The 20277-nt window shown below is 43.4% G+C and overlaps 1 protein-coding gene across 3 annotated transcripts in view; it reads left to right on the forward strand.

Annotated features, from left to right (window-relative positions):
• The window catches only part of MCPH1 (microcephalin 1), a 348942-nt gene that overhangs the window by 299174 nt on the left and 29491 nt on the right, over positions 1-20277 (forward strand). For 2 of the 3 annotated variants that reach the window (XM_075556426.1, XM_075556424.1), the window contains 2 exons: positions 11972-12127; positions 12958-13195. In XM_075556426.1, the coding sequence (XP_075412541.1) occupies positions 11972-12127; positions 12958-13195 (394 nt within the window). The remainder of the gene's footprint in view (positions 1-11971; positions 12128-12957; positions 13196-20277) is intronic. The other variant, XM_075556425.1, reaches the window with a different exon arrangement.

The raw sequence follows: 20277 nt of genomic DNA on the forward strand, positions 1-20277 counted from the left end.
ATTACTCCTAAGAGTAACACTGATTTAAAAAATACTCAAAACCACAGAGTGGACCCTGACTCATAGTGACCCTAGAGGACAGACAACTGAGCCCATGGGTTTCTGAGGCTGTTCTTCTTTTTTAAATACTTTTATTGGGGGCTTTTATATCTCTTACCACAATCCATACATTCATCCAGTGTGTCAAGGACCTTTGCACATATGCCACCATCATCATTTTCTTTTTTTTGCCACTGTCATTTTCAGAGCATTCTCTTCCCACTTGAACCCCTAATAACAGCTCCCCATTTCTACCCCCTCATTCCCCCACCCACCCTCCCTTATGAGCCCTTAATAAGTTATAGATTATTATTTCCATATTTTATATCGTCCTCCCTAGCCCCTCACTCACTTTTCCATTATTCGTCCCCGTGGGAGGAGGTTATACATAATTCCCCCATTCTCCCCCTACCCTGCCCTTATCCCCCTGGCATCTCTATTCTCATTGTTGGCCCTGAGGGGTTTATATATCCTGGATTCCCTATCTTGAAGGCTCTTATTTGTAGTAGTGTGCATGCTCTTGTCTAATCCAATTTGTAAGGTAGAAATGAAGTCATCATAGTGGGGTGAAGGAAGCACCAAAGAACTAGAGAAAAAAGTTGTGTTTCATCGGTACTATACTGCACCCTGACTGGCTCTTCTATTCCTTGTGACCCCTCTGTGAGGGGATGTCCAATTGTCTAGAGATGGGCATTGAGTCTCCTCTCCATGTACCCTCCCCCCAACCATTCACCTTGGGTATGGTTTTTTTCTGGATCTTAGATGTTTGATACCTAATCCCATCGACAGCTCGTGGTCACACAGGCTGGTATGCTTCTTCCATGTGGGCTTTGTTGCTTTTCAGCTAGATGGCCACTTGTTTATCTTCCAACCTTTAAGACCCCAGACGCTATATCTCTTGATAACCAGGCACCATCAGCTTTCTTCACCACATTTGCTTATGTATCCATTTTGTCTTCAGCAATCCTCTCGGGAAGGTGCGCATCATAGAATGCTGCATTGTTAGAACAGTGTTCTTGTGTTGAGGGAGTACTTGAGTCGAGGCCTATTGCTCATCTTTAACCTTAATTCTTAACATATAGATATGAGTACATAGTTCTATTCGCTCTCATTTTAGATAGATAGATAGATGCCTGTATAAATGACCTTTGCCTCCTGGTTCTTTCCTCTTGTTTTATTTTGTCCCACCATCATGTTCGGCCTTCATTCGAGTTTATAACTCCTCACTGTTAAACATTGCCCTTGATTAAGCCCCACTAGGCATCCTACAGCCTGCCTTCCATTGATTTTAGTTCACTTGTTGTTCCCTTGTTCCTGGGTCGGTATGCACTTTCCTTTCTCCCACCTCCCCTTCTCCTGTATCCCCTTGGAACCATTGGTCCCGTTCCTTTCATCTCCGAATTATTTATCCCGCCTATCTTATCTAAATAGTCATGCAGATACATTAATAAGTGCAAAAACCAGTCAAAGCCAAATAAAACAACAAAGGAAGTCAAAACCAAAAAAACAATTATAAAATAACAATAACAAAAAGAAAGCCACTGACAAAAATGGAGAAGCCTATAAATAGTTCAAGATCTGTTTGTTGGCCTTTACAAGTGTTTTCCAGTCGAGTGATGGGGTGCCACAATCTGTCTCCAAAGTCTATTTTTGGTATTCCCTGGGGGTTCATCACTCTGCTCCCCTTGTTGCTCTGCTGCATGCCGTCAGTGCCTCGCCCAGCGTGATGGGGCCAGACCGTGCACTCTTCCCGCACTGGGTCTCCAGTGCTGTCCCCCAGCACGCCACAGTTCAGTGAGGGATGCGGTGTCCCATGGTGGAGCAGGCCCTATGGCCCTCCCCCTGAGTTGTCTGCTCTGAGCAGGAACACTGTCCTTGGGGCTTGATGGACCAGGATGTCCTCTCCTCCTCCCTCTCCATCTCTTTTCGTTTCTCCCATGTGCTCTATTTCGACATGCCCCTTTCTCCAAGCTGTAGCCCTAGTGCTGTCCTCTGAATTGCATTTTTCTGAAGGGGGTGTGAGGGATGGGTTGTCCACATAGTTGGGATTGGGGTGGCCCCGCAAACCTCTCTATTGGTTCCCCAGTACATGCCGGTATGTTATCTTCACGTCTTGGTGCATCAAATTGAAGCCTGGTCTCTCTCTCCTTCTCCTGTGGAGCTGTAAACAATACCTTCCCCTTGAGTGGGTTAGTGAGGCTGTCTACTTTTATAGGAACAGAAAGCCTCATCTTTCTCCTGTGGAGCAGTTGGAAAATTTAAAGTGTTGACTGTGGAGTTGGCAGTCCAATGTGTGAACACGCTAAGTAGGTAGGTGGGACCAAATTGTCAACCTTCCGGGTGATCAGCCAAGTGCTTGATCATTGTGCCACCAGGAGTTTCTTCATTAAAATAAGGTATAAGTGAAATGAACATATGTTAAGTATTCATTTAACATCTGAATAACTAGAGTAATTATTATAGCTTGGTGAGGTTACCTTTTAACAATTTCAAGCTAGAATAACTTAAGAGAAAATAGATGAAGCTGGTTATCTCTGAGGTCCTCATTAATGAAACCGATAATCTGTCACTATCACCCCATTGAGGATCCCTCGTGGCACTGTGGATAAGGGATTGGGCTACTCACTTCGTGCTTGGTAGCTTGAACCCACTACCTCTCTCAAAGGGAGAAACACGAGGCTGTCTGTTCTTGTAAAATTTACAGTCTCGGCAACCGTGCAGTCACTGTGAGTCAGAATTGGTTTGCTGGTAGTGGAGTATCACCCCAGTAATACCATCCGGTCCTGCCTCCATGCCCCAACCAGACTCCTTTTGCTGTCAGTTAGCACTTTTAGGGGGGTGTGTGTGTGTGTGTGTGTGTGTGTGTGTGTTTAAAATGAAATTAAAGATTGTGATGAGTTGTACAAGCCCCCAATAAAATGATTTTTTTAATGAAATTAGAATTCAGAGAACATAGCCTTGAACTCAAATAACACAAGGAATTGAGAAGGCAATGAAATAAATAGCAAGTTGCCTTGAAAACTGTACTAGAGATTTTTCTCCTTGATTTCCAAGAACTAGGCCCTTTGGAGCTGGATCTACTGGTGATGGAATTAAAGAGTGCCCATCTGGCACGTCTCAGTTAACTGCTCTACTAACCTTGTGTTGTTTTCAGTTTTTGTTATTTTTTAACTTACCTTTCACAAAAGTACGTATGGCATTTTTCTGGAAAGTTGAATTGCCCGGGTATCATGTCTCACGGTATCCGTAGCAAAACAATCATCAGACACTTGCCTTCAAAATGAAAGTGTGTTCTAAAAGGGTAATGCTGTCTTCACACTTATTTTTTTAGGATGGTTTCATCAGTCACCAAGTATCTGCAGGGGGGAAGTGCTAGTGGTATTAAGATAAATATTAAATGTTGTCAGAAAGCATTACAGTCTCAGAAAGCCACAGGGGGAGTTCTGCTCTGTCCAATAGGGTCTCTTTGAGTTAGAACTTCGGTTTGGTCCAGTCTTCAGAGAGTGCTGTATGCGTGTCTCAGTCTTTTTTATTTTTAATCATTTTATTGAGGGCTCCTACAAATTTTTTGGACAATCCATACATCTATCCATTGTGTCAAGCACATATGTACATTTGTTGCCATCATCATTCTCAAAACATTTGCCTTCTGCTTTAGCCCTTAATATGACTGCACATTTCCCCCCTTCCTCCCCACTCCCCTCTCCTTCATGAACCCTTCATAATTCATATATTATTTTGTCATATGTTACACTGTCCTACATCTCTCTCCATGCTCTTCTCTGCTATCCATCCCTCAGGGAGGAAGCTATGTGTAGATTCTTATAATTGGTTTCCCCTTTCTACCCCACATTCCCTCCACCTTCCAGGCATCGCCACTCTCACCACTGGTCCTGAAGGAGTCGTCTGTCCTGGATTCCCTGTTTCCAGTTGCTATCTGTACCAATGTACATCCTCTAGTCTAGCTAGATTTGTAAGGTAGAATTGGAATCATGATAGTGGTGGGGGGGGGGGCATTTAAGAACTAGAGGAAAGTTACATGTTTCATCGTGTCTGCCCTGCACCCTGACTGGCTCAACTCCTCACAACCCTTCAATAAGGGCGTGTCCAGTTGCCTACCAATGGGCTTTGAGTCTCCACTCAGCACTCACCCTCATTTACAATATCGGTTTGTTCTTTGATGCTTGATACCTGATCCCTTCAACAACTCGTGGTTACACAGGCTGGTGTGCTTTCTCCATGTAGGCTTTGTTGCTTCTGAGCTAGATGGCCACTTGTTTATCTTCAAGCCTTTAAGATACCAGACTATATATCTTTTAATAGCTGGGCACCATCAGCTTTCTTCACCACATTTGCTTATTCACATGTTTATCTTCAGTGATCATGTCAGGAAGGTAAGCACCCACTGATAAGATTTTGTTCTTTGATGTCTGATAACTGATTCCTTCTACACCTCATGGTCAGACAGGCTGGTGTGCTTCTTCCATGTGGGTTTTGATGCTTCTCAGCTAGATGGCCGCTTGTTTATGTTCAAGCCTTTAAGACCCCAGATGCTATATCTTTTGATAGCCGGGCACCATCAGCTTTCTTCACCACATTTGCTTGTGCACACATTTCTCTTCAGCAATCATGTCAGGAAGGTGTGCATCATGGAATGCCAGTTTAATAGAACAACGTGTTCTTGCATTGAGTAAGTACTTGAGTGGAGGCCCAATGTCCATCTACTGTCTTAATACTAAACCTATAAATATATGCATGTAGATCTATTTCCTCACCCTCCTATATAAATATATTTATACATGTACATGCCAGTATTTAGACCTCTATAAATACCCTTGTCACCTAGTTCTTTCCTCTATTTCCTTTGACTTTCTTCTTGTCCCACTATCATGCTCAGCCTTCATTTGGGTTTTAGTAATTTCTCTCGGTTACATTGCCCTTGCTGAATCCCTACAAGGCCTCTCACACCCTCATTGCCACTGATTTGCATCTCAGTCTTAAGACCGTAATGAGTTTAACTGAAACTTTCTAACAAGCGAAGTATGTGTCCTATTGTACTCATAGTATAAATCAAACCTGCCAATCATCACAGTTTCTACGGCAATGAATTCCTTGTATATGTATGTCCTTATATACATCTGAAAGTATATTTGTAGGATGAATTCCTGAATTAATTTTTAATTTTAAATAATCTAAATTTTGATCAAGCTTTCCCAGAAATTATTTTACTTAGACTTAGATAGCCAGTACACTAGGAATCTCAGTTGTTTTGAAGGAGGAATCAGATATCTGTAATACTTGGCCTCCTATGGATAAATAAATGAAACATTTTCATTTGTTGACTTTTGGATCATGCATTTTAAACGGAGGCTAAGGACTGTGTCTTAATTGTTGCTTTTGCTTTCCGGAGCCTTATATGTGCCTGACAGAAAGTAAGTGGGGTGCAAGTTCCAGAGAACTACTGGGATGAGCAAGAAGAAGCCATGAAATGAACTACTAAAGTCACATTCTTAGTACTTGAAAGGTTTACTACATGATTAAAGGTTATACTTGAAAGGCTTACTACCCGATTAAAAGTTTACAATTTCAACCTTATTAAAAACAAGTTTGATTTGCTGTTTATCTTAAAGCAATAGCTCATTTTCTTAAAGAGAAAACTACATCAACATGTATGTGTGTGCATTTGCTACAGAACTTTAAAAAATGCAGAGCTTACAGTGGCTACCGCAGGAAAATGGCAGGGGGCATGAGAACCCTATCTTTTGGGTGCTTTGGGCAACCTTAAGCCAAAAAGCTTAGTATTTAAAAGTAGCTTAAGGAATTAATGTGTTTTCACCTAAAAGTAGGAAAGAACAGCAGGCCCCAGGTGACAGTCAGTCTTGTCACTCAGCACTGTTGGGAGGATCCAGGTGCTTTCCACGGTCCCCTCGGCTATTTCAGCCCCTTCATGTCTGCTCCCCACATGGTGTCGACCTGTTAAGGCATTCCAGGCATCACGGGCAGACATGGACGAAGACGTTGGCATGACCACTAAAGAAGATGCTTTTGCTTATGCATCTGTTGATGTTACCAGAGAAGATGCCTCTCCAGATCCACCTGCAGACTTACCTTCAAGTCACATTGGCCAGGATGGGGTCACAACTCAGGCCTAAACCAGTCAGGTTGAGCATGACTTAGTTTCTTGGGCTGGTATGGAGCCCCTTCTTAAACACAAAGAAGCCAGGATGGCAGAGTGGCTGAGCATCAACTGCTTACTAAAAGGTCACTGGTTTGAACCCATTCACTGATCCACGAGAGAAAGATACGGCAGCCTGCTGTCAAACCCATGACAGCTGTGGAAACCCTGCACGTCGACGGCCACTTACCCAGTCCGTCAGGCTCACTCTGTGTCAGAATTGACGTGATGGCAACAATTAGGGCTTTTTTATTATCTTAAATACATCGCCATGCAGATTTTTTAAATCACTTTATTAGGGGCTCATGCACCTCTTATCACAATCCATACATACATCAACTATGTAAAGCACATTTGTTCATTCATTGCCCTCATCATTCTCAAAATATCCACTCTCCACCCAAGCCCCTGGCATCAGCTCCTCATTTTTCCCCTCCCTCCCCCTCTCCCTCCCTCATGAACCCTTGATAAGTTGCAAATTATTATTTTGTCATATATTGCACTGTCCGATGTCTCCCTTCACCCATTTTCTGTTCTCCATCCCACAGGGAGGAGGTTGTATGTAGATCCTTGTAATCAGGTCCCCCTTTCCAACCCACCCTCCCTCCACCCTTCTAGTATCGCCACTCACAACACTTCCCCTGAAGGGATCATCTGCCCTGGATTCCCTGTGTTTCCACTTCCTATCTGTACTACTGTACATCCTCCAGTCTAGCCAGATTTGTAAAGTAGAATTGGGATCATGATAGTTGGGGGTGGGGGGGGGAAGCATTTAGGAACTACAGGAAAGTTGTATGTTTCATCATTGCTACATTGCACCCTGACGGGTTTGTCTCCTCCCTGAGGCCATTCTGTAAGGGGATGTCCAGTGGCCTACAAATGGGCTTTGGGTCTCTACTCCACACTCCCCTCCTCATTCACAATGATATGATTTTTTGTTCTGATGACCCCTAATACCTGATACCTTTGATACCTCATGATCATACAGGCTGGTGTGCTTATTCCATGTGGGCTTTGTTGCTTCTGAGCTAGATGGCCACTTGTTTACGTTCAAGCCTTTAAGACCCCAGACACTATATCTTTTGATAGCCGGGCACCATCAGCTTTCTTTGCCACATTTGCTTATGCACTCATTTGTCTTCAGCGATCGTGTCGGGAAGGTGAGCATCATAGAATGCCAGTTTAAAAGAACAAAGTAATATGACAAAATAATAATTTACAAATTATCAAGGATTCATGAGGGAGGGGCCAGGGAGGGGTTTAAGTGGAGAGCAAATGTCTTGAGAATAATGAGGGAATGAATGTACAAAAGTGCTTTACATAATTGATGTGTGTATGGATTGTGATAAGAGTTGTATGAGCCCCTAATAAAACGATTTTTAAAAAAGAACAAAGTATTCTTGCATTGAGGGAGTACTTGAGTGGAGGCCCAATGTCCATCTGTTACCTTAATACTAAACCTATAAATATGTGCACATAGATTTATTTCCCCATCCTCATGTATAAATATATTTACATATGTGCATGTCTTTATTTAGACCTCTATAAATGCCCTTTGCCTCCTAGCTCTTTCCTCTATTTCCTTTGACTTTCCTCTTGTCCCACTATCATGCTCAGTCTTCATTTGGGTTTCAGTTATTCCTCTTGGTTACATTACTCTTGATCACGCCCTACCAGGCTTCCTACACCCTCCTCACTACCGATTTGGATCACTTGTTCCCTTGTCCCTGGGTTTGTTAGCACCACTACCTTTCCCCCCACCTCCCCCTCTTTCCATGCCCCCCAGAACTGTTGGTCCCATTGTTTTCTCCTCCAGATTGTTCATCCAGCCTATCTTACTTAGACAGACCTGTGAAGATACTAACATGAACAAAAACAAGACAGAGAAAAACTAAGCAACAATATACAACAAAACAGCAAAAATAAACCAATGACAAAAAACACACACAAGAAAGAAAAGCTTGTAGTTAGTTCAAAGACTGTTTGTTGACCTTTAGGAGTGTTTTCCAGTCCACTCTGTTGGGCCCCATGCCTTGGCCTCGAAGTCCACCTTCGGCATTCCCTGGGGACCTTGCTGCTCTGTTGCACCCCTTAGTGTTTTGCCTTGGTTTGGCGGGATCAGATCGGGCGCAATTCCCACAGTGAGTCACCTGTGCTGTCCCCTGCAGGGCCATGGGTCAGTGAGGGACGTCATGTCTCATAGTGGGGCTGGCCATGTGGTCCTCTCTGGACTGGCTGCACTACGCCATGCAGTTTTAAGCACTCTCTACCACTCAAAAAAAAAAAAAAAAAGTTAGTGCTGTCCCAACGTGGAAGGGTCCGCCAGAGTGGATAGAGCATTATCTAATACAAGAAAACTCTTCCTGTAAACCCTTCCATATCATTCCCGTTACCTTTAAAAACCTGATTGACGTTAACTGTTGTTTGATAAGCTACCTGCAGTGTGTATTAATTTGCTGCTTTCACAATGTATATACCCATGAAACCGTCACCACAGCAAACTGATGAACAGAAACGTGGCCCCAGGAGTCCTGGTGCAACTGTGCCATCCTTCCCCCACCCCTCTTAGGCAACCTCTCATCTACTTTCCAGCCCTGGAAAATAGGTCCACTTGATAGAAATGCATGCAAACGGAATCATAGTTTTTTTCTTCTTTGTGATCTGTCTCCTTTTACTTAGCATAATTATTTCAGGATTCAGCCATATGTTAGCCTGTATCAATAGTTCACTCCTTTCCATGATTCATATCTTAGTGTGTGGGTATAGTAAAGTTTATGTAGAAAGATATTCTGTCTTGGTCTCCTTTTTCCATGCAGTTAATCCAGCGATTGAGCACGGTTCATGGGAACTAGTAAGCATGATGGGCGCCTCGGTGATGTAGTGGGTACAGCTGGGCTCCTAGCCACGAAGTCAACAGTTAGAAACACCAGTCACTGCTCAAGAGCAAGGTGAGCTTTCTGCTCTAGTAAAGATTTACACAACCAAACGGGCGATTCTGGCAGTTTTACTCCATCCTATATGGTTGCAATGAATCAGATCCAACTTGATAGCTGTCATCTTTTTGGCTCACGTCTTCCGGCTTGATTCACTATTCAGTCAGAGAACAAGTCTGTTTTCATCTGGAAAATTATATTGACAACCCTTCCACCACTTATCTCACAAAGTTGTTAGAAGAATCATAAAAGCAAAGTGACCACACGAGTACAGTCAGCGTTTGCATTATTGGGATCCTGTTCCCAATTGTACAAGTCAGGGGATAGCTGTTAAGTGCTATCCCCTGTTAAGTGTCGCGTGATAAAATTTAAAGCTGTAGATGAAAATCCCTTGGTGGTGTTTAAGTGTACTGGGTTGATTCTTTAGTGTTGGAGCTACTTTTTCTTTTTCTTTTTTTTTTTTTTACATTTTATTAGGGACCCATACAACTCTTATCACCATCCATACATATACATACATCAATTGTATAAAGCACATCCATACATTCCCTGCCCCAATCATTCTCAAAGCATTTGCTCTCCACTTAAGCCCCTTGCATCAGGTCCTCTTTTTTCCCCCCCTCCCTCCCCATTCCCCCCTCCCTCATGTGCCCTTGGTAATTTATACCTCGTTATTTTGTCATATCTTGCCCTATCCGGAGTCTCCCTTCCCCCCTTCTCTGCTGTCCCTCTCCCAGGGAAGAGGTCACATGTGGATCCTTGTAATCAGTTCCCCCCTTCCAACCCACTCACCCTCCACTCTCCCAGCATCGCCCCTCACACCCTTGGTCCTGAAGGTATCATCCACCCTGGATTCCCTGTACCTCCAGCCCTCATATGTACCAGTGTACAGCCTCTGCCCTATCCAGTCCTGCAAGGTAGAATTCGGATGATGGTAGTTGGGGGGAGGAAGCATCCAGGATCTGGGGGAAAGCTGTGTTCTTCATCGGTACTACCTCGCACCCTAATTAACCCATCTCCTCTCCTAAACCCCTCTATGAGGGGATCTCCATTGGCCGACACTTGGGCCTTGGGTCTCCACTCTGCACTTCCCCCTTCATTTAATATGGTATATATATACATATACATATACACATATATATACACACACTTATATCGTTTTTTTTGCATGATGCCTTATACCTGGTCCCTTGGCACCTCGTGATCGCACTGGCCGGTGTGCTTCTTCCATGTGGGCTTTTTTGCTTCTGAGCTAGATGGCCGCTTGTTCACCTTCAAGCCTTTAAGACCCCAGACACTATCTCTTTTGATAGCCGGGCACCATCAGCTTTCTTCACCACATTTGTTTATGCACCCATTTGTCTTCAGCGATCCTATCATGGAGGTGTGCAGTCAATGATATGATTTTTTGTTCTTTGATGCCTGGTAACTGATCCCTTTGGGACCACTCAATCACACAGGCTGGTGTGTTCTTCCATGTGGACTTTGTTGCTTCTGAGCTAGATGGCTGCTTGTTTATCTTCAAGCCTTTAAGACCCCAGTCACTATCTCTTTTGATAGCCGGGCACCATCAGCTTTCTTCACCACATTTACTTGTTCACCCACTTTGGCTCCAGCCGTTGTGTCGGGAGATGGAGCTACTTTTTCATATGATCAGTTGCCATCTATTCAATCTCAACTTATGGTGACACCTCATGTGATGTCCAAGTAGTACTGTGCCCCATACAGTTTCCAATAACTTGTTTTTCAAAAGTTGCTAGCCAGGCCTTTCTTCCAAGGCACCTCTGCATGCACTCGAACCTTTTACCCTTTAGTGAGCAACCAAGTACATAAGCCATTTGATCCACCAGACCTTTTTCTTGAACAAAAAGTAGTATGCCGACTGTGTTAGTCTGGGTAGACTAGAGAAACGACTTCACAGACACTTGTGTGTATAAGAAAGAGCTTTATATACACGAGCAAATGAATATTGAGAAAACATCCCAGCCCAGTCCAGATCAAGTCCATAAGTCCAATATTAATCCCTGTAGCTGAAATTCTTCTGACTCACACACCACAGGCAATAATGCCAGATGCAGGAAGATCACAGGCCTGTGGGTGGAAAGCCTTGTGGATCCAGTGGCCATGAAAGCATCTCAGCACTGGCAGGGGTTTCCATGTGGCTCCTTCAGCTCCAGGACTCTAGCATAGCTCCATGTGTCTTGTCAACAGGAATGTCTCCCAGAGAGAGTGAGTGTGTCCCTCCTCCAGTAAGTTATTTATCTCCTTATCACCTCCAAATGAGGTCATCAAGGTGTAACCTGATTGACAAGTTAAACTACACCCCTCCACAGGTTGACACCAGATTATGTAACTACCACACTAACCTGGTGGAAGAATAATTCTTTCCCTCTGGACCAGTGGTGAGAGTGGCGATACTGGGAGCGGGGAGGGAGGTAAAGAGGAGGAACTGATTATAAGGATCTACATGTAACCTCCTCCCGGGGGGATGGGAAACAGAAAAGTGGGTTAAGGGAGATGCTGGGCAGTGTAAGATATGACAAAATAATAATTTATAAATTATCAAGGGTTCATAAGGGAGGGAGGGAGGAGTGAGAAGGGGGGTGGGAATGAGGAGCTGATGCCAGGGGCTTACGTGGAGAGCAAGTGTTTTGAGAATGATGAGGGTAACGAATGTCTAAATGTGCTTTATACAATTGATGTATGTGTGGATTGTGATAAGAGTTGTATGAGGCCCCAGTAAAATGATTTTAAAAAGAGTGAGAGAGATAAATTTTGTAAGAGAGACTGGAGAAATTTATTGTTGACTGTCTTTCTACCCTAGAGTCACCCCATTCTCTACGCACATAAGGACCTCATCTGCTGCCCTCTAACTGGTGGAGACAGCCTACTGCAGCACCCCAATCCAGCTATGCTTCTCGGAGAAGGACCCCTTCCTTTTCCTGAGATACCTAATGTCTTGGAGCCACCTATCTCAGATGTAATAGAAAAATAAAAGGGTGAAAATATTCTAAATAAATTGTGCATGCCACATGACCCTCAACATTTCCCAGAGGATGTTTACATTTTTGAAACCGTCTTTATTAATCCTTAGTTAGTAAGAATGTATGTTTAGAATGACTGAGCCTACCCATTGTCTCTTGGGTCAGCCAGACTACCACAACTTTATCAAAACAGAAAGGACTTCAATTTAACTTCTTTGTGTCTGAAATATTTCTCGCTGCCTATAGCACTCTTGGTAACTACTTTTACAGTAACTCCTCAAAATTACCTCTATACACTTATTTGTAACCTATATACTTTTTAATGAATAGCTTGAAGAAGTCTGCTATTGTGTTGCCTAATTCTCCCTTTATTCATATAAACTGCAAGTGCTAGATTTATAGCTTTCCTTACATCCATGTAAAATGTGTGTCCTGCCAAGAGCCCAGCCTTGCTCTCACAAGCACGAGTCATCCAATTGACTTCGCAAGAATTTACTGAATGTAGATGTGGTCCTCTCCACTCAATTGACCATGTTATTACTGTCTAATATTTTATTGCAGAGTTTCGAATAACTCAAAGACCTAAACATCTGTACCTATACATTTGCTTGCTTTAAGTGTTCCTTGTAGGCTGCTTCAGAAAATGGCTGAGGCCAACCAGTTACCACCCTATTATTGTCTTCTTTTTCATCTCAGAATGTGAAACTTGGATTCCGTATACTCCTTCCCCTAAAAGGGTGCTGAGCTTCGCCGTTGACTTACTTTAAATGAAGACTGAAACAGTCCACTGCCTTGTATAATCCTTTCACCTGCCTTTGCCCAATAGGTCTGCCGACTGGCGCGTCATTTGTCAGTGGAACGGTACCAAGGAAGGCTCTTTTCCGGGCAGCCAGTCATGTTCATCACTCCAGACAGCAACCCACCCTCCGCCAAGCTGTGCGAACTGGTCCGCTTGAGTGGAGGCCAAGTCACCCGAGTCCCACGCCAGGCCAGCATCGTCATTGGTCCCTACAGAGGAAAGAAGAAAGCATCAATCGAATATTTGTCAGAAAAGTGGATCTTAGGTAGGAGTCGAACGCTAGAAAACAATCGATGGTTCCTGTATGGGAAGCGTGACTGGGAATGGCTGGAGGAGGAACTTTAGCATAGGAACGGCCCCATATTCACATGTGCAGCCACTACTCTGTGAAACCTTCAGGCCTCGTGAGCCAGAGCCGTAGTGCCTGCTCCTCCTTTCCACATTGGACGCTTAGCGCAAAGTTGACGGAACGCATTCGTTGACATTTGAGAATTTATGCATGCTTTGTTTCATGGCCTTAGGTGCAATCCCCTCCACATAGCAGCACTCTTTTTACTTCCTGCCTGGGTTCCCCACTTCCATTTACACCCCCACCCCACCCCCGTTAGTCTGGGTAGACTAGAGAGACAAATCCAGGGAAACTCATGTGTATAGGAAAAGCTTTATATACCAGAGCACTTGAACATTGAGAAAACGTCCCAGCCCAATCCAGATCAAGTCCTTACGTCTGATATTAGCCTGTATGTCTGATACCAATCTATAAAGTCCTCTTCAGACTCACAAAACACATGCAATGATGCCGAATGCAGGAAGATCACAGGCCAGTGGGTTGTAAGTCTTGTGGATCTAGTAGCATTGTAAGCATCTCAGCACTGCCAGGGGGCTCCACATGGCTTCTCCAGCTCAGGGCACTGGCATAGTACCATGTGTCTTGTTAGCTGCTATGTCTCCCGGGGTGTAAGCAAAAAGAGTGTCTCTCCCCTCCAAGAAGGAATACAGGAATTCTCAGACTCCTCAGGAGAAGGCTACGCCCACACAGGGACCTCACTGACTATAACCCCATTGTCACTAGACCCCATCCCTTCACCCTTAATCCTTTCACATCCCCAATTGACACCAGGATATGTAACCACCACACCCTCTTCCTGCCTTCTAAACTGTGTTTTGGGGTAAATCCCACCTTTGTGGTCTTGTCTGGTTGAATCTTCTGAGCAGCATGTTCCCATAGGTGTTATTGTTTACTTTATAGGCCGGTTTATTTGACTAAAAGGTGCTACCTGTAAGATGGGTTCCGTTTAAAAGATATTTCAGGGCAATGGTCTCTGGAGTTCTACCTGCCTCTATCAGACCAATAAATACAGTTGTAAGACTTGGAATTTTGTTCTACATTTTTCTCCTACTCAGTCCAGCACCTTCTGTTGCAGGGGTTCTCAACCTTCCTAATGCCGCGGCCCTTTCATACAGTTCCTCATGTTGTGGTGACCCCCAACCATAAAATTATTTTCATTGCTACTGGAATTTTGCTACTGTTATGAATCCGGTGACCCCTGTGAAAGGGTCGTTCAACAACACCCCCACCCCCCCCCAAAAAAGGGGGGGGTCACAACCCACAGGTTGAGAACCGCTGTTCTATTGTGATATAGCTCAGGGCAGGTGGCAGTAGTAACTGGGCATTGTGAGGTTCTTCTGGTCTCAGGCTAGAAGAGACTGTGGTTCCCATGGCTCTGAGACAGGGCAAAGAAGCAAAGGTAATGATGGACAAAGTATGAGCAAGGGCCATGAAAACGTCGTGGAACTATATATCCCAGAACCCCTTGCTACCCCCAGTGGAAGTTCTCCAGAATCTCATGCAAATCCAAATGCCGTCTATGCTGGCTGGTAAGGTTTTCATCCTGTTCAGAACTCAAACTCCCTGCCATTGAGTTGATGCTGATTCATAGCAACCCTATAGGATCTGAGTTTCTGAAATTATACCTTTTTCTAGGAGTAGAAAACCTCATCTTTCTCCCAAGGAGTGACTGGTTGTCTTGAACTGTGGACCTTGCGACTAGCAGCTCAGTGCGTAGCCACTGTGCCACCAAGGCCCCTATGTCTTCCAAAAGTACATCATGATAAGCCAAGCACAGGAGTTCCAGTAGCAGGTCCTTAGTCCTTGGATTCGTGGTTTCCTGGCGTCTTTGGTTCTGAAGGGGTAAAGCGAATGTTTGCACATGAGCTGACCGCTCACAAGCTTTTGAGGTTCCAGTCACTTCTTAGCAAAGTGAAATGTCAAGCATTGTCTTGTGGACTGGGTTATGTCACGACATCTCCTAAGACTATGGCCCTAGGACCCCAAGCCCAGTGACTCCAGCTGTTTGGTCATGGCAAAGAGGTTTCCGCATCTTTGCCCCCGGGGATGCAAGCATCTGCTTTAGCAGTGTGTGTAATTCTTCCTCGTGTGTGCCACACCAAATACTCGTGTGTTTTACTGTCAGCTGAAGTTTATCATTCACAAAGAGAAAGGAAATCTTCTTTACCCACTTCACTAGCTAGTGTGAAAAATCTAATCTATCAAAACAACCAAAAATTCACAGGTTTCGTCAGAAGCCTCTCTCTGCTGATAACTTTGAGCACTGTCTTTCTTATTCTGCTTCAAGGATCCAAGTCAGCTCCCTACTGTCAGGGTCTGAGAACGTAATCTGCTGTGGTGTACTCGTAGTACCCATTCGCCCTTACGTTTAAAGTGATATCCTTCATGTCAAACTAGCTTTTTACTCTTGTTTTTCTACTGTATGTCAAAAAGTAAACACAATATAAATATCATTCCCATGTCTGGCACTGATTTCACATCATAGATTTGCACCAAACTCTGCCGTAAGTTCAGGAGAGGAAAAGGTGATATGATCGAACCCCTGGCTTCAAGGAGGTTGCAGTTTGAGTTTGTGATGACAGGTGCACTTCTTGTCATCAGTATGACTTCACTGCGAGATGTGTAGAGATCTCTTTCTCTCTCTCTCTTACACACACAAGCACACACACACACACACACACACACACACACACACCTGACTTCCTGTATTTTCTGTTTCTTATTCATTCTCCTGTCTAGACTCGCCCCTTTTCTCCAAATCCTAAACTTAAGTTTTTTCGTCCCTTCCTAGACACTATCCTTTGGTAGAAAGCAAGCCAGTCTCAATTGTCAATAGTTAAAATCACATTCAACTGCATAGAGTTATAAGTAGATTTTAAGTGTTTCGTGATTGGCCTTTGATACATTTTAAAAATATGCTAAACAGTCTTGTTTTTTAACTTTCTGGTAACAGAAATACTTATCTTTCCCCTGGAAACTAATTTTTAAGTGTGATTTTAGCTATAATAATCCAGAAGTCAGGGGGCTGTTTATCCATTTCTCAATTGCTAGGAATATAACTTCAAAACATTCTATGTTCTGAAACAAAGCGCTTGTTTTTAAAGAAAGTGTGTATCAGAATGGCAGACCAGTGCTGCGCTGTAAAAGAGGGTTCAGCCAATGGAACTTTGCCCATGACTGATATCAGCAGACCATATCAACAACTAATCTGTTCAAACTTTGGAAATTTTGTTTTGTGCTAAGGGCCAAAGCCTTGGTCTGCACTCTTATTATTTCCAGGTTGGATAATTATAAAGGTCCTTTCCTGTTGCTCTTGCATGTTTGTGTATAGGTCATACACAATTCAACTGCCTACTGAGTTCCTCTAGTTGTTTTGCTTCTCAGCTTTACCGCAGTTGGAGTTTGTCAAGTGACTGTCCACATGCTTGAACTCAAAGCATAACTTTCCAGAGGGCCCTTCGGGATTGTTCAGATCTCAGGGCTGCACTTGCAGACCCCAGGTTCTATTTCTTTCCTCTCCCAGGATCCATGTCCTGTTTCTGATTTGTCATTTATTATACCATCTGTGCCCTTGGCAACATCCAGGTATTGTGTGTGCTGAAATATTTGGCTCCCAATTTGGTAAAATCCTAACCCATATATGATGAGACATGCTGAATACCATCTTCCCATGTGGAACCAATTTGGGGATTTGCTTTTTGGGTTGTTTAGTTTTTTTAAAAAATATTTAGCAACACAGCATCTCCAGCTATCCTCTGATAATTGCGATGTTTATTGTATGTGTGTACGCATGTGTATACCTGTAAAATGACATTCAGAGCATTGGACTTTTCTGTTTTTCACAAGACCCTCCCACTAACTTAAATCTGTCAAGAGGCCAATCACCTGCCTTCCCTAGGATTCATTTATATCATCTAGAATACCAGTTCATAATCTCTTCCATTTTACCTCACTGTTAATATACTCCACCGATAATGAAGGGCTGGAGGATCCAGTCCACCAAAGCTGCCCCAGAAGGTATGGCTGTGACTTACTGCTAAAGAGTCAGCCATCAAAAACCATGCTCATTACAGTACTATCACAATTGCCAAGGGGGAGAAACAGCCTAAATGCCCATCAGTGGATGAAAGGATAGGCAAACTGTGGTGGTACATTTGGAACGGACAATGAAATACTATACAGTCAGTAGGAGAAATGAAGGCTTGATATATGCTACAGTCTGAATGAAGACATTTTATGCTTTAGAAATTAACCTATCACAAAAGGACAAATGGTATATGATCTCACATATTAATATCATAGGAAAAGGCAAAGATATAGAAATAAAACTATTAGTGATTACCAGAGATAGGAGGGGAGGGGGGACGGGGTAACAGTAGTGGAAAAAACACACATTGATTAAGGGTAGGGTTACACAGCCAATAACTAAGTCCTGTCAATAAATTCTATACCTATAAAACCAAATTAGCCAAAATTGTGTGTTTTATTTGAAATGATGACCCAAAGAAAGCTGCTTCTGAAGCTGGTTCTGTACACCAGACAACTCATGGTATTTGGTTACTTTGTTGCAGGAGTAGGGTCACGCTTTCAAGGAACATTACAGTTAATTAGTCTAATTACAACTTTTTTTAGTGATTCAGTTCTGCCTCCTAGTTCCTTGCATAGTGCCTGAGGCCTTGAGATCTTGCAAACCGCCATTCAAAGAGGAAGGTGAGTCAGGGATTGGAGGAGGCTGGAATATGTGGCTAACTGGCTCAGGAGCGTCTGCTGCCTTTGCCATGAGACCAGAAGAACTGGATGTGCCTGGCCACCATGAATAAAGATCCCATATGTGAATTCTGATTAAAAAGGGAAAAAGCGAAAATTTTCAACTTCTCATGGAGCCATGGAGAGAGACTGAAACATTGAAATTATTGCACTGAGATAACCCTTAAACTTTAAACCAACAATATTCCCTGAAAAAGTAAAAAGTCAAGCTGCCTCTCTTTAAGTCAATTCTGGCCCCTCAGTGTGGCTGGTGGTTTCAAACGGCTGACTTGCCGTTATCAGCCCCAAACCACTATGCCAACAACTAAAGAACCTTACTGGCCTCTTAGTGACCCTCTAGGAGCGGGTAGAACTGCGCCTGCAAATCTCCAAGACCATAACTGTTTACAGGAATTTAAAGCCCCATCTTGAGGACTGGCTGGTTGTTTCCTGCTTTAGACTTTTCAGATCCCAGCCCAACATGGAACCACTGCACCACCAGGGCAGGCCTCCTAAGTAGCCCCTGAAGACATCTTAAAGTCAAAATAGTCTAGTTTAGCTATAAATAAGATAAATAGACTTATTTGAGCACTGAGGTCTTTTAAGAATGAAAGGTCTATGTGGGAGCAAATTGACAGTAGTAACTTACAAGAGCAGATGGGAACCGAGGCAGCTGTAAGTGAATGCTAATGAAGGAGGAACCATTCGGAAGAGAAGGCTGAGCATGGTTATATGACTAGCAATATGAGGAGTGTGCCTAGATTGTACAGATGCACCTGTTAAATTGATGGCGTTTGCTGCGTATGTCATCAGCCACAACAAAGCAAAGCAAATTTCTAAAGGAAAAGAGAAGCCTTATGGAGTATAGTTCTTTTTTTTTTCAGTTATTATATTTGGGGCTCGTACAACTCTTATCACAATTCATACATACATCCATTGTGTCAAGCACATTTGTACATTTGTCCCCATCATCATGTTTAAAATATTTTATTTCTAATTGAGCCCTTGATATCAGCTTCTTATTTTTTCCCTTTCCTCCCCCACACTCCCTCCCTTATGAACCCTTGATAATTTATAAATTATTATTTTTTCATGTCTTAAACTGACCAGTGCCTCCCTTCACCCAATTTTCTGTTGTCCCCCTGAGAGAGGGCTATAGGTAGATTATTGTGATCGGTTCCCCCACCCCTTATCCTTACCCTCCTGGTATGGCTACTCTCAATATTAGTCCTGAGGAGGTTTATCCATCCAGGACTCCCTGTGTTTCCAGCTCTTATCTGTATCCATGTACATGCTCTGATATAGCCTGATTTGTTAGGTAGAATTGGGTTCATGATAGTAGTGACAGGGAAGAAGCATTAAAGAACTAGAGAAAAAGTTGTAAGTTTCATCAGCGCTCTACTGTACCTTGACTGGCTCGTCTCCTCCCTATAACCCTTCTGTAAGGGGATGTCCAATGGCCTGCGGATGGACTTTGGGACTCTCCTCTGTACTCCCTCTCATTCACAATGATAGGATTTTTGTTCTGGGTCTTTGATGCCTGATACCTGATCCAATCGACACCTCATGATCACACCGGCTGGTGTGCTTCTTCCATGTGGGCTTTGTTGCTTCTCAACTAATGACTGCTTCCTTATCTTCAAGCCTTCATGACCACAGACACTATGGGCACCGTCAGCTTTCTTCACCACATTTGCTTATGCACCCACTTTGTCTTCAGCGATCCTGTCGAAAAGTGAGCATCATGGAATGTAAAGTTAATGGAACAACTTGTTCTTGCATTGAGGTCTTACTTGAGTAGAGGCCCAGTGTCCATCTACTACCTTAATACTAAACCTGTAAATATATGTACATAACGCTATTTCCCCATAGTCATATATAAATAGATTTACATATGTACATGCCTGTATTTCGACTTCTAAATGCCCTTTGCCTCCTAGTTCTTTATTCTATTTCCTTTTATTTTCCTCTTGTCCCACTATTATGTTCAGCCTTCATTTGAGTGTCAGTAATTCCTCTCGGTTACATTGTCCTTGACCAAGCTCTACCAGGCCTCCTACACCTACCTTGCCATCAATTTTAGGTCACTTGTTGTTCCCTTGTCCCTGGGTTTGTTAGCACCCACTTCCTTTCCCCCGACTCCTCCTTTCCATGTCCCCGGGAACTGTCAGTCAGTTGTTTTCTCCTCCGGATTGTTTATCGCACCTGTCTTATCAAAATAGACATGCAGAGACAATAATGTGCACAAAAAC

The sequence above is a fragment of the Tenrec ecaudatus genome, chromosome 8 (genome assembly GCF_050624435.1).
Source record: "Tenrec ecaudatus isolate mTenEca1 chromosome 8, mTenEca1.hap1, whole genome shotgun sequence".
Lineage (NCBI taxonomy): Eukaryota > Metazoa > Chordata > Mammalia > Afrosoricida > Tenrecidae > Tenrec > Tenrec ecaudatus.